This window comes from Euprymna scolopes, chromosome 29, assembly GCF_053919585.1.
Source record: "Euprymna scolopes isolate OS-2025 chromosome 29, ASM5391958v1, whole genome shotgun sequence".
Taxonomy (NCBI): domain Eukaryota; kingdom Metazoa; phylum Mollusca; class Cephalopoda; order Sepiida; family Sepiolidae; genus Euprymna; species Euprymna scolopes.
Window position 1 is genome coordinate 74,389,488 of NC_136510.1, and position 15,136 is coordinate 74,404,623.

A 15,136-nucleotide genomic window follows, 5' to 3' on the forward strand; every position below is an offset into this window, starting at 1 on the left:
TTTATAAATATATATAGATTTAAAAACGGTTATAAAATATTTGAAACACTTTAAATATTATTTTCTAATTTCTTCATGTGAATAGTTACAACTAAAAGTGTGCATAAATAATGAATCTCATCTTAAAAAAATGTAATTGTATCACATTCAACTGAATTTGGCATTTTTTGATATTTGGTAATTATTTAAAATTTATTTTTATTTTTTAAATTTTTTCAGCTGCAAGCCACTTTCCAGCAGTTAAATTCTCCCCAAGCTGCAGATTACTCAAATAGTTATGTAAGTCTTAACTTTGCTTCTTCATTTTATCTGACCCTAATCCTCTACTGTATTATTTAGTTCTTGTTTGTTTTTGACAGGCTTATTTTCTCTGGCCCTCTTCTCCTGTATTATATATTATCCCTTATCATTTTTGATATGCCAGTCTGGTATTTTACATGTTTAGGGCAAGATTATTGTTAGTTTTTGTTGGAGAGTGATGCTGTCATGATAAAAACACGTTTCTGGTTAGCCACATAACCAGTTAAAGGGTGTATTTTTTGTTGGTCAGTTTAGTTGGCCTGTTTGGAGTTCAGAGGGTTGAATGCTGGTCTTGAAGTGATTCTACTTTTCTCTTTTATTTTATCATGCCTTCAACAGATTCACACAAGCATCATACTATTTCTGAAAGTAACATCAGAAGTCAAACTTTCCTGATGCTCAGTCCATTCTTTTGCACAAAAATATCTTTACATTCTTGCTCTTTGTCAGACTAATGTAGATTCATCTATTGATAGCAATGATTACATGTGGAAAGTTACATGTGTTAGATTCTTCCACACATTTGTATGGTCTTGCTATATTTCTTCACAAGGATGTTCCCATTGTATGTGTCTCCAATCTTATGGATGTATTTTTATCTGTTTTTGCTGCACTCCACCTCCGATTTGTTTTTCTTTTTTTTATACCATTTCCATTCTGATAGTGATTGCTCTGTTGTTATATCCAACAGTATTACAACTTCATCTGTCAAGCTCTGTCTTTATTGACTTTAGCGCTCACCATTTTGACTGACTCCCCCACTCTAATTGCACAGATCTTGCTGGTGAAATCTGTCCTAATTTTCTGTTTTATGACTTGTCTCAAATTTTCACCTTCTCTACATGCTGTCCTGATAATGACCTTCATCAATCATCTTTTTTTCTCACTTCTGTTCTATTTCCTCTTCACCTTCATTGTGTTCTTCTGATCATGCTGTTATTGAGATTGATTTTTTTTTTTAAATCTTCAATTGGTGGTCCCTTTCATAGGAAGATGATTACCTACAGGACGGCTGATTAGGATGAGCTTTGCACCTTCCTATGTGATGTTCCATGGAGTCCTATTTTTTGTATGTCTCTGAATGTTGCTGCTATAAAGAGATTAAAAACTGGCTTATTGAAATTGACACCTAAATTCCTCATCGTCAGTTTCAAACCAAACCTCATTCTTCTTCCTGATTTTCATCTATTTGTGCTTCTACCATTGCCCATCATAATCATTACATCAATCAGTATCATCAGCATGGCTTCTAGACTATCTTATAGAAGAGCTAGCAATGCCTGCAAGATAGCAATTTCTGAGGCTGTCTAGCTATTCTCAAAGGATTTCTGAATATCTCGTCTCAAAAGATTGGCTCTTATGATTTTTGCTGACAATTTTTCTCTTGATGATTCTAATGCTCTTCTTCTGGATTTTCCTTTGAAAACTGATCAATCTTGATTCTGTAATTATTACTCCAAAGATGATTGCTAGAATTCTTGCTGGTCTTGACAAATCTAAGGCTTCCAATCCTGGTTTGATTCCTGTTTTCAAATATTGTGTTCCTGAACTTCTAGCCTCTCAAAATTATTCTATCTCTATTTGTCTCTGTCCTGTTTTTCTTGTTGGAAGGAGTCCTCTGTTGTTCCTATCTTTAAAAATCTTGATCAGTCTGATCAAATTAAATATCCTGTTAGTTTTCTGTTAACAAAATTTTTGAGAGGTTGGTCAACAGCAGGCTTGTTCATTTTTTAAGTTTTGGCCTCCTTAGTGATGTTTTAGTATGGCTTTTGTTGTTTTCATTCAACAGCTGATCTAGTAACTGAATGAGTAATTCAGGAGAAGGTAGTCATAGCACTCGACAGTGTGGCATCCTGGTCTTCTACATCAGTTTTGAGATTTTAGTATTGGAATTAAAATTCTTTGTCTTTCTGATTGAAGCTTGCGAGTAACTCTGGATGGTTTATCTCCATGTTCTTTCCCTATTCATACCAGTGTTCCTTAGGGCTGTATTCTAGATCCAACATTGTTTCTTCTCTATATAAATTACCTTCCAGCAAATATTATTCAGAAAATTAATATTTATGCTGATAACACTACTCTCACTTCCGATATTGCTTCTCTTTCCTATTCCTCGGATCAGTTGGAATATTCAGCTGATCTAGAAGTTGATCTGGGTTCAGGTATGGATTAAGGTAAGAAGTGGCTTGTTTGGTTTATCCTGTTAAAGCTCCACCATTGTTTTTCAATTGTAGGCCTGTCCCTTTTCTTCCAGAGATTGTTATGGATAGTTCTGCTCTCAATGAGAAATGGACTCTAAAACTTCTTTGTCTATTCTTTCTCATCAAATCTTTCTTGGTGTTCATATATTAAATCATTGTTCTTTCTGCTTCTCGTAAAATTGGTTCTCTCTGTTGCTCTGAAAACTTTCTCACACCTGAGGCTATTCTGTCTCTACATGTTATTTTATTTTCAAATTTTTTTTTTTTTTACTCCCTCACTTGAATTACCCATCCTCCCAAAAGGGACCACTTCAAATTTGAACAAAAATTTTAATTTTCAAAAACATTGGGAAATTCTATTTCAATCACTTTTTTTTCTTCAGGATGTTTAAGCTAAAAGTTCTTTTCAATTAAATTATTTTTTCCAAACTAATAAAGCTTCAAATTTTATTTTTTATTTGTTTTGATTTTGATAATTATAATAAATTTTAAAGTGTAGTTTCTGTTGGGATATTATTAATATTTTTGCTCCTCAGTCAGTGAAGAGAGAATCTTTCTAGATTCCAGCCATTTTTAATTTTGTCCCAATCAGGAGATGGATTTTCTCTACATTTAAAACTGACGTCATTCCTAACTCTGCCCTTAATTTTAATAATTACTCTTTTTTTTTATTATTATAAGTCTAGGAGGATTTCTCCTCTAACAAAGAAAAGTCAAATTATAAATGAAAATAACAAGTATACTCTTTTTATATTGAAAAATTATTTTCTATTTTCTCCAGGCAATGCCAGGACATGGGTCTTGCTAGTTTATTTTCTAAACTGTTTAAAAAATTTATGCAAAGTAGGTCTACAAATAGTTGTTTGAGTTTTTGCTTTCTGCTATATATATAGTATTTAAAAAGACTTGTATTATTTATTTAAATAACAGTTGCTTTGATAATAATGTTGGTGTAATAAATTAAAAACTTTCATAAATATTCATTTAGAATCCTTTTTCATTTTTACTTTAAAAAGAAACAACTTGCATCTGAAAATGCTGGCATGATATGAAATAGCTTCATGTAAAAAGCCAGGCTCCCATTTTTAAGAGAATGACTGATCTTTTTGTTTGTGTATTACAATATATTATTTTTCTTATGAAAAAATGACTTGTCTTTCGGATGCATCGATAAGATTCATAAATTTGTAAAAGAACTATAAATGAATAAATAAAATAACCAATCAAAGTTAAACCATACTGTGATTCAACGCAATTTTAAACCATACTGTGTTTCAACGCAATTTTTTTTTTTCTTAATCAAATAATGATTTTACACCTGTTACTATTTATTTTTATTTTTTTTGCTGTTCAGGCATCCAATGGAGCTTTGAATGATGATGAGGTAATATTTTAATTTATCCAAATGTTTAACTCTGAGCATAATTCTACTTTTATTATCTTTGGCGTTATGAAATTTTTTGTTTTATAACACTTTCAGTTTTTGTAAACAAACTTAAAATGCTGCATTATTATCCAAAAACATTGTTGATATAAAAGTATTTGACAAAAAATACAATGTTTTAATTCTCCATTTTCTAAAAAAAACAATTTCATTCTTCGTACATTATGTTAATAATAATTGATGTATTTTTTTTTTTAATTATTTTTTCCCTTCATGTTTAGCATAAAGAGCACTTATAACTTGTTCTAAATGAAGATATTAAACAAAATCAAGATTTAATGGCCCCCTTAAAGTTTAACAGTTACAAATAAATCCACTCTGACTTCGGTTAGCGGTAACTTTAAGGGAAGGCATTCTTTTTATGACCTTTTATATTAACATTTTTTAAAATTTTAACTTTAGTCATAAAAACACGTCTTTTTTTTTTTTTTTTTTTTTTTTTTTAAGGATATTTTATAAATAAAATTGAAAACATTCTCACTATGTGTGCAAAATGGGGGCCGTTAATTCAATTTTGCCAGATTATCCTAAATCTAAAAAGCCAAGAAATTGTTGAAAAAATTTTCCGCTTGTATGAATTTAGTTTTCCTCTTTTTCTCCAGATTCCTGATTCTTTGGGTTCCTTAAAGTCAATGGCCCAACAAGCAGTGGTGAGTGCAGGGTTGGAAAATCATATACCAACTTCTGAAGCATCAACGGCCGAGAAAGGTACACTTTCTTTATTTGAGGAAACCTTGCCCTACAATGTAAGGAAGTAAAATTAACCAAAAAATTTATCATATAAAACATTTTGCTTAATTGGCTGGAAAGTTGAAGCAAGCATTTTTTTTTTTTTTTTTTTTTTTATACGAAAGTTGGAATGTGAGTTTTGTGGGGGGGGAAGAAACCTGAGAGTTCGAATTGTAACAAGGGAGATAAATATTTTCTGAAAACTGAAAAATTAATTAATCAATTTTCGCTAATTTTCTTCAAAAACTGTTAACATTAATAATTGATTTTCTACCATATCGTTTTTCGTAGTTTTTAGATATGTTCATTACTATGACATGACAATTTAAATACCATTGATATTACTTAATATTTTTAATTTTCTTATAACGAAGAAGTGCTCAATTTTTTTTTAAATTGCTTGAAAACAATTTATAAATTTTTTTTTTTTTTTTTTTTTTTTAAACAAGTCTTTTAGTTTTTAATCTCAGGGATAGGTATTTTCATTTAAAGATGTATTTTTGCATGAAGGTCTTTAACTTATACTTATGTATTTTTTTTTCCTTTTCCTTTTAGTAATTTTTGAGAATGCAACCTCAACTCCACCAACAACGCAGGCACCATCTCAGCATGGAGTGTCTTCCCAAGAAGCAGCATTACCACCCCAGACAACTACGATACACTTAAATCCTATATTAGGAGTGGCACCATTGGGGCCTTCACCGTTAACAAAAGAAAATTATTACCAGCTTACAATGTTGGAGGCAGCTTTTAATCATTTACCACACCCATCAGATTCTGAAAGGTTACGGTAAGCATGGTAGAAATATGTAGATATTATTTGTCTACGTGTTTCCTTCTTTTGTGAAAATATAAACACATTACATTTCTTGTTGGGTTAATAACTTTTATTAAGTTAATTGGGAAGTAAATAAAGAAAACGTACCTTTTTTCCTTAAATGACTTCATAGTGGAAGCCATGTCGATGATGACAAAAGAAAACAAATAAAAAAAATTTTTTACACACTGATGCAGAAAGACACGTCTGTTTTATTTTATACAAGCGGGGGTACCCGGCGTTGCCCGGGTGTTTGGAGGTGTGTGTGGTGTTAAATAAAAAATAAACCGGAGAGAGGGGGGGGGGGGTAGGATCGAACCCGAAGCCGTGAGGCAAAGTTTGAAAATAAAATTAGCCAGTCAGAATGAGTTACTGAAAGATGTTTGAATTTATTTAAGAACCAAATTGACAGGTGCGCGCACGGAAGTCGTCGAGCGTTACGACGACGACAACGTCAATGACGAGGTTTGTTTATTATAAGCGAAGTAAAAAAAGAAAACAACATTAAAACTTAAGCGGGGAGGAGTAATCAAAACATTGAAAAAAAACTAACGTAAGGCAAACGAACGATGAAAACAGAAAAACGAACACGTGAAAAATGGCTTTGATATTAAAATTTAAAAAATCGGTAGGTACCCGGGTGTTTTTGGGTATGTGGTTGGGGGTGGATAAAGTTTGTACTTTTTTTTTTTTATGGAAATCGCTTCAAACAAGGCATGAAACCACTTGATGTAAGGAGTTAAAATATAAAAAATACTACTTCAGCATCAAAAATCAACAAAGGATAAATCTGGGTAGTTTTTTGTTTACATCCATTAGAAGTGCTGAATGAAATTTGAAAAATAAAATAAAATACGTATTGAACACGTTTGAAGCCAAATAACTGCAATGCAAAATTTTTTATAAAATAAACGAGTGTTTATTTTTTAAGAAATATATATTTCAGAGATATACTCCTTTGTCAATCTAATTTTTTTTTTTTTTTTCTTTTTCTTCGCCATGATGTCGAGTGGAAGTATTTTAATTTTCAAATTTCACTCAGCGCTTCTAATGGATATAAACAAAGAAAACTACCCAGATTTTCAAACCACACAACTACGCGTTACTATCCGGCTACATAAAAACCCTGCAGCTAACATCACGTGGACTTAATTCTTTGAACATTCTTCCACTCTGCATCATGGCGAAGAAAAATAGAAAAAAATATATATATAGATTGACAAAGGAGTATATCTCCGAAATATATTTTTTTAAAATAAACACTCGTTTGTTTTATAAAAAAATTTCACGTTGCAGTTATTTGGCTTCAAACGTGTTCAATACGTATCTTATTTTAATTTTCAATAAAGGACAAGTATGAGGTATTTTAATCCCCGAAAACAGCAATTCTTCCTATTTTGTCAGAAATGGAATGTAAGGGCTACAGGACAAAATAATAAAATAAAACAGTTCATTAAAAAAAAATTTAAGTTAGTCATGACTATCAGCCAATTACATTGTTAATGAGTGTGGAAGGCGATAACATGTATGAGCACAAAATGCCTTGACAAATTCATATTTTAACAATTCAGACTACTGTTCTCATCTCGAGTGTTATTTTTACAACATTTCAGTCAATGTTCCAACCTTCTTCAGATGTATCTTGTCAAACTCTGAGAATCTTTCTGTCAAATTTCTGAATCTGCATAGAATTTTGAATGTAAAAGCCATGAGGGTAGCATGCTTTCATTCTGTCAGCCATGATCTGGTAGAAACGTTAAGTAATTCACAATTGTATTTTGAGTGTTGCCACACAGAGGATTAAACCTTCAACTGAATTTTACTAAATACTTTATCCACTGTGCCACCAATCCTTGTAGTAAATAGCTTTTGTAAAATTAAAATTCAAGGTGAAAATAGTAGTCCAAATAATCCAAATACGAATAATCAATTCTCATCTCAAAAATTCAGAAACATAGAATTATCTAAATAAATGCTAAATTATTTGGAAGCGTTTTAATATTTCTCTTGCACTTTATTTTTTTCTTATACTGTCATATTTAAATGTTGATTTTTTTTTTTATTTTTTTTTTTAAATAATAAATAAAATTTAATTAGTTTTTTATGTTTTTTTTTTTACAGGCAGTATTTACCACGCAACCCTTGCCAGACTCCATCATATTATCCTCAAATTCCACCTCAACATGCAGATACGGTAGAATTTTTTCAACGACTTTCCACAGAAACATTATTCTTCATTTTTTATTACATGGAGGTAAATAGACTGCCCCCCCCCTCTTCTTTCCTTCCCCACTTATTTTTCATTGCTCTTTTACTTCTAATTTAAAAATAGTTTTGCGTGTCTTTTTTGCATCAATGTAACTTTGATGGTTACATATTGCATGATTTTTAATTTTTTTTTACCATTAACTGAATATTGAAATCAAAAATGCGGGTGTTAAAAAAAAAAAAAAATTTTTTTTTTTTTTTTAAAGCGTCATTAATGTTCATTTCTGCTCTTCGTTTGCCCTATAAGGCTGACACTATGTATACAGTTTCATCTTCCATGCATTTGTCATATAATCATTACAAACATATTTTTCAATTGACATGCTCAAAAAAGGATTGAGGGACAAAAAACATAACCAATCCCAGATCTGCAAATAATTGTAATTTTGGCAGAACGCGAGTAAAAATGGTCAGGTTTTTTTGTTTTTTTTACGATTCGGAATCTATACATATAGTTTATCGATGTCTCAATGCCATCTTTGTGAAATTTGAAATGAAAATTTTTATCCAAAATCTGGTAAATTTTTTTTTTTTACTCTCCTAGCTTGCTTGTTTCGATGTGGCATTCAATGGGGTTCTAAAATCATTTTAGTCAATCAAATTATAATCCATATCTGTGAGGAAACAATAGCCATTCATGATAAACTTTATATTGAAACAAATTTCTAAAATACTCAAATTTCTTAATTGCAATGCTTATTGAGATGAGTATTATTTATTCATTTATTTATTGTGGATTATTATCCTCATCTTTTTTGTTGTTTTGTCACGTTTTGGCCTTCGTCAGGTGGTAATCGCGACGGTATAGGAACTTCATAGTGGATAGACATTGAATCTCTATGGTTCCAGGTGATCATTGTCTGAAGATAGCGGTTTCAATCCTACCCAAAGCTGACCAGAGGTTTAGTTGACCAAAAAACATGGTGAAACGACAACAATTATGGAAGGCAGTAATTGCTGAGGATGCAGTCAGGAGATTCAGAGTTCCTATCCCGTCGCAGTAACCACCTGACAAAGGCCAGAGGAATAGTTGGCTGAAAGATGAGGATAATAGTCCGCAATAAATAAATGAATCAAATTTCTTTAAAAAAAAAAAAAAAAAGACGCATTCCAATTGTTCAAATAATTTTTAAATTTAAAATGACATATCCTTTTTTTTTTTTTTGTACAATTTAATCAGAAATTGTATCTAGTTTCCAAGAATATTAAAAATAACTTCCATAATCTAACATATAAAACATATACACATATTTTTTTTTCACCAATAAACCATCAACCATACTATATCACTTGGAGATACACATTAAGATTTTCTCAAATATCTCTACCGTCATAGATACTAACTAAACTAAAAATTGATCTTGCACTGAGACAATGAAACGAAAAGCATAACCAATAAAAAATTGGAGATCTTGGTAAGAAATACATAGGACAAAAAGCAATCTATACAAATGAATCTAAAAATGAAAATAAAGTTGAACCATCAGCATTTATAAACAAAAAAACTATAAGGTTACCCAACAGGAATATAATTACTAATCATGGCAATAGTGGAATTATCAGAAAAACAGTTGATAATATTTAGATTATCTTCCTTCGTTAGCTTAGAAAAGCGATCAAACATCCCTTACATTTTTCAATAAACTGGAAGAATGTCATGCTTTAGTTAAAGCACAAAAAGAAATAATCTCAGTTTAAAATCAAAATGGCAAACCATATAGAACACCTTTCGTCAAAGTAAATTGTATGAACATCATTCCATAAATAACTAATTGAAGGAAAGACACCATATTGACATGTATGCATATCAACTACTTAAGACCGACCCGTGTACAACTGCTTAAATAAGATGAACCCTTGTGTAAACATTATCATCAAGAACTAACAATTGATATAGATATTAATAAAATACAAAACTATGCAATTATATGCGCAGCAAATATTACAAAATAACACATAAAAACATTATTTGAAAGTATAACTTAAAGAAACTGATTAGTATATATTTAATTTGTAAAAAATTGTATTAAAAAAATATCTGACAAGAAACAAACACTAGTTAACCTGCATTGAAATATATAGAAATATTGATTATATTGTTACCAAGCAACTTGAAAAACTATCTTCAAAAGAATGGCCCAAATATTTTAAGCAACAGAAGCAAAATGCATACCACAATATAAAAAAAAAATTTAAAAATCAAAAAAAAATCAGTGTAAATAGTAAAATTGCACACTTAAAAACACCCTTACATAAAAATAAAATTGTAAAAAAAAATTTTTTTTAAGTTGAAAGTTCATTAAACATCACAAACAAAAGCCAAAATCCTTGGAGTTTGTTACCATTCTTTTATCCTATGGATGTCCGGGATATACACAGAACTCACAACATCTACATACTACACTTTGATCCTAACCTGAAAGTCAAGAAAGTGTTAAAATATAGGACTGTAAATTTACTTTTTCATTTTTATTTATTTTTCCTTTAAAATCCAGGGTACCAAAGCTCAATATTTGGCAGCAAAAGCCTTGAAAAAGCAATCCTGGAGGTTCCATACAAAGTATATGATGTGGTTTCAAAGGCACGAAGAGCCTAAAACTATCACAGACGATTATGAACAGGTAATCATTTTTATGAAGATAACACAATTGTGTTGACAAAAATTTTAATCTTGTATTAGAATTTTTTCTTTTCTTGCCAAGCAAAGAATTATTGGTCATAAATAGTATGTATCCAATTTTTTATGTCATTCCATAAAAAATTGGATACACAACTAATCTATAATTACTCTGTATTGTGCTAAAAACAATTGTTTTAGAAATGAGGGAAATTCATAAGTTTCACAATGATTGTCCAAAAGTGAAAAGAAGAAAAAAGATGTATATTTTAAGAGATGAAGTTTGTTTTGCTTTCCATAGTGGCATTTTCATTTTAAAGTTTGTATAAAGCTATCTATCTTTTTATTCAGTATTTAAGACGTGAAGCGTTAAAACTTCTAACCCAATCGATTTTGTTTGGCAGGCTAACGTCCCTCCCTTTAGCCACAGATGGTGCGGCATAAATAATGCCCTTTTTGATTTTATTAACTTGTAGCAATACATACATACGTACCGTATATACTTGTGTATAAGTAGAATTTCTGGGAACCGATTTTAATGTTATTTTGGGGGGGATTGACTTGTGCATAGGTAATGTTTTTGGGTGGACTTATACATAGGTAATGTTGTTAAAGAGCAACTTGGCACTCGATCATAACATAGAAAATGCCATTTTGTTTGTGCACTCTGTATATACCGGTAATCCTAGTAATTAATCGCACTTCTTCCGAATCCCACTACAGTGTTTGCTAGCATGTAAGCATCTACATGGTTTTTCAATAGGAGGCATAATAATAATAATTGGAATAGCTCTTGCAATGTTCACTCTCTAGATGATCATAGGCCTAAGTTCAGTATGATGTATTCGGGGATGATATGAGGTTTTTTTTTTTTTTTTAGTAGGTTAGGAAATGTAATGTTTACGATGTCATTCTGTCGCTAAGTTCAGCAAATTTTAACCATTTAATGATAGCTATTTAATGAAACCATTTAATGGCACTTAACACATGCGTTCACATTATTACAGTATATTACAGCTCATGCAATGTATGCATTTACGTTATTATGGTACGTGCAATAAATTATGTCTAAAAACAGTAACTGCACCTGGAGTCTACAGCATGTCATTGATCAGAATATCTTAGCAACATTCGTTGCATGTAAGTATGCAGCAGGTTGGTTCTGTATATGAAAATCGACCACACTTGCATAAATGCACATTATCGCTCGCAGATGCCAAGAAACAATTTATGTCTTACAAAAAAACACCAAAATGAAATTATCTGTGCAAGAGACATAATACAGACCATTTAACTTGTCTAGAATCTACAATCAATTTGTACACAGGTAATTTCTAAAATTACACAATTTTTGGTCTTAAAATGCACATTAACTTATACATAAGCATCTACAATATTTGAAAAAGTAAAAAATAACCAAAAAGGCTTTAATTTTTGTTTCACTTAGATAAATGGCGTTACTTATATTGCAGCCTAGATTCAAGCAATTTATTATATTATAATCTCCTGGTTATCTCCAACTTCCTTGGATTGTGAATGTTTAAGTTTTCTGATAAAATCTGTTATGTTGTTTTTCTATCAACATTTGTTTAATAGTAAAAATGTCTTTCCAACTATACAAATGGACCGCATTTTTCTCCTTCGATTTGTGTGCCAGTGTGAGTAGCCTACCTTGCAAAGACTTCTGTACAGAAATGATACATAACCATTAAATATAAGGCCACATCTTTTTCTGTTTTCTGGTCCACATTTAAACGTTCATCTTTTAAAACTCTTATTACTGCTTTCTCAGAATTTTAAAATCTGTCGTTTAAGAACAGCAAAAGAAGGGATTCCATTGTTTTCAAAGACTTAAAAAGGAAATGGATAAAAATATGGAATTTTCATTCTTGAAAGTTTATAATTTTTAAAAATAAGTTTCCATTTGTTTATTTAAAAATATATTTATAAAGGCTTATTTAATTTTTCTTTTTTAGGGCACATATATTTATTTTGATTATGAAAAATGGGGCCAACGGAAGAAAGAAGGATTCACGTTTGAGTACAGGTACCTAGAAGACCGTGATTTGAACTGAGTCGGGAACATTGGGTATTCCTGCCTCTCGGATCTGCCATGTCTTTCCTACAGAGAGGATGCTTTTCTCGTCTCCTCTCTACTGCCATAGGACAAGATGAAAGAAGAATGAAACAACAACCAACTTACGACTAACCGACAGCTACTACTATTACTACTATTATGGTGATCATTCAGGAAGAATAATCAATCACTACTACGACCACCACCACCACCAGTGCCAAGTTTGGTAGGCTGGGATTGAGGCATTTCTCTCTCTCTCTCTTTAAATCAATAAGGACTACAGTATTTCTTCTATTCTGATTATTATTACTATTATTCATTGTGGATAGGTTTATACGTACCTGAAGTTCTGTTGAACACCAAAGGAAGAACAAAATTGAAAGGAACATTGAAATCAAAAATCGCAGATCTCTTATTCTAAGGAAGCAAGAAAAGGTTATATAAAAGAAAAGGATAAAAATTCTTGAGTTTAGATTCTCGTATTTATGGGAAGATAAAAAAAAGTGGACATTGCAGAATTATTGGGTTACCTCAATTCTGCTGATCTTTCTACACCAAGTCTAAATTTTGCATTTTATTTCTTTTGGTTGGTGTTTTAAAGAGAATTTTTTTTATGATTTCAATATCAAGTTTCAGTTTTTATATTTTCTTTTCTGTGTGTGTGTGTCTCGGTTTCTATCGATTTTCTCGTGAAACTCGTATGCATGGATGCAAATAAGAATTTTTGGTTCTTGTCCAGAATTCATCCTACATGAAAAAATAAAGAAAAAAATTTTTTGATGTATGTACCCATGACAAAATGAAAAATATCATATTCCAAAAATCCTGTGAATTGTTGAAGTAGTCTTACTTTTATAAAGAAAATCAAATTTTATGAGTAACAGAACAGTAGCTGCTTCGTTAAGCATTCTGAAAATAATTTAAGAAAAAAGCAAAAGGAGAAAACGGAATTATTCAAACTTATATTGTAATGCCCATGCATTCCCACGTAAAAATAGTTTTCTTTATAAAAATAAAACTACTTGATCAATTTACGTGATTTTTTTAATATATTTTTGTTTCATTGCAAATGCCTACATCATACAGACTTTTTTTTATTTTTAATATGGAGGAAATTGGACAAGAACTAAATTTTCTCATTTTATTTATTTACTTAAAAATGGCGCATTTTGTCCAAAGCCAGAATTTTTTTTCTTCTAAAAATTTGGATATATGTGTAGAAATGGAAACTTCCCAATATATCTTACTAAATCTATTCTTGTATCTATGTATGTATGTGTGTATGTATGTATGTGTGTGTGTATATTTCATAAGTAGAGAGAAGGACAGTCTTTTTTTTTCCTCTTGGATTCTAATTTTTAATTTTTTTTTTTTTTTTTTTTTAAGTGGTTTTCATAAAATAATAAACAAATAAATTCAATTAAAAATCCTTCTGAAATTTCACAGTATTGCCGAAACTGATTATTGTTTCCATTTCTTGGGCAGAACATTTAACTCAGATTTTATCCTGTGTTCTATCATACAAAAAAAGTTGTTAAATTTTCTTAAGAAAAAAAAAAATCTATATCCATGTCTACATGTTTTTGTTAATGATATAAAAATCAGAATTTATGTAGATCTTATTTTCTATGTAATTTTTAATAATTATTAGAATCCATTTTTTAAAAACATTAGCTTGTATGACAGATGGAACATTTCTTTCGGGACGGAATGCAATTTTATTTCAGCTTTTTATGTTCTTCCTCCGTTGAGCTTGAACTATTTATTTTTTTTTTTCTTTCAATCTTTAAAATCTGTTTAAACTTATTCAGAAAAATTGTAGATTTTTTTATTGTTTTCAATTTTGTAGTGGAAAATATTAATACATGAAACGCTCTTTATGTAAACAAAATTGCAAAACTCTTTAAACAAAACCAGCTTTCTCCATATTATTCAATTTGAAAGGTTATTCCATTCTTTGTTATTATATTCTATTAAGTCAGCCTATATAAACGGGCATTAAAAGGCTGAAAGGTAATCTTTGAAATGACCACAAAAGCTGTGAAGCATGTCTGTCCCGATTTTTCTGTTCTATTAGTCTTGAAAACTTGGCATTACTCGGTGTTTTTTTTTTTTTTTTTTTTCCCCTCCCCCTTTTCATTCTTTTATCTATTTCAGGATTTTTTTTTTTTTTTTTTTTTTTTTTTTTTTACCTTAAAAAAAGTCTTTCTTGTCCTGCTCTTGCTCTCTTTCTTCTCCTCATTGCTCTCTATTTCTCAAATGTATTTTCAAAAGACACAAATTAATAAGATAGAATACATTTTACTTGTTCTTTTCTCCTGCTATTCCTTGCTTGGCAATGGTTGGTGTTGGCTAAAAATAAATAAAACCAGTCATTCTCATGACGTCCCTTGATAGCTAAACTCTTTCTCTTAACACTGTGAATCTGTCTTGTGGTTTTCTTCTATAACAATAACAACCTGTGTGGTTGCTCTTTTGCTGATTTTAGGCAGAAACGGCAATGTTGCCGCACTCTATTGACATTTTCTTGTCAATTCATCTCTCAAGAACGTCCACATATTCAGTTGCACAATGTTTGTCTTATCAGATGTAGCAAAACACTTTAAATAGAAGAAAAAACATAAAATAAAATTTCCCAAAAAGCTGTCTGTCCAAAGTTTTGTGCTCTCAACCGGCACATTTC

General features: G+C 30.5%; 1 protein-coding gene across 4 annotated transcripts in view; it reads left to right on the forward strand.

The window, feature by feature from the left end:
* The window catches only part of LOC145252722 (CCR4-NOT transcription complex subunit 3-like), a 135,187-nt gene extending 121,117 nt beyond the window's left edge, over window positions 1-14,070 (forward strand). For all 4 annotated transcript variants that reach the window (XM_080112566.1, XM_080112567.1, XM_080112565.1 and 1 more), the window contains 7 exons: window positions 220-279; window positions 3,856-3,885; window positions 4,548-4,653; window positions 5,230-5,464; window positions 7,613-7,745; window positions 10,255-10,380; window positions 12,353-14,070. In XM_080112566.1, the coding sequence (XP_079968692.1) occupies window positions 220-279; window positions 3,856-3,885; window positions 4,548-4,653; window positions 5,230-5,464; window positions 7,613-7,745; window positions 10,255-10,380; window positions 12,353-12,451 (789 nt within the window). In that variant the 3' untranslated portion in view covers window positions 12,452-14,070. The remainder of the gene's footprint in view (window positions 1-219; window positions 280-3,855; window positions 3,886-4,547; window positions 4,654-5,229; window positions 5,465-7,612; window positions 7,746-10,254; window positions 10,381-12,352) is intronic.
* The last annotated feature ends 1,066 nt before the right edge of the window (window positions 14,071-15,136 follow it).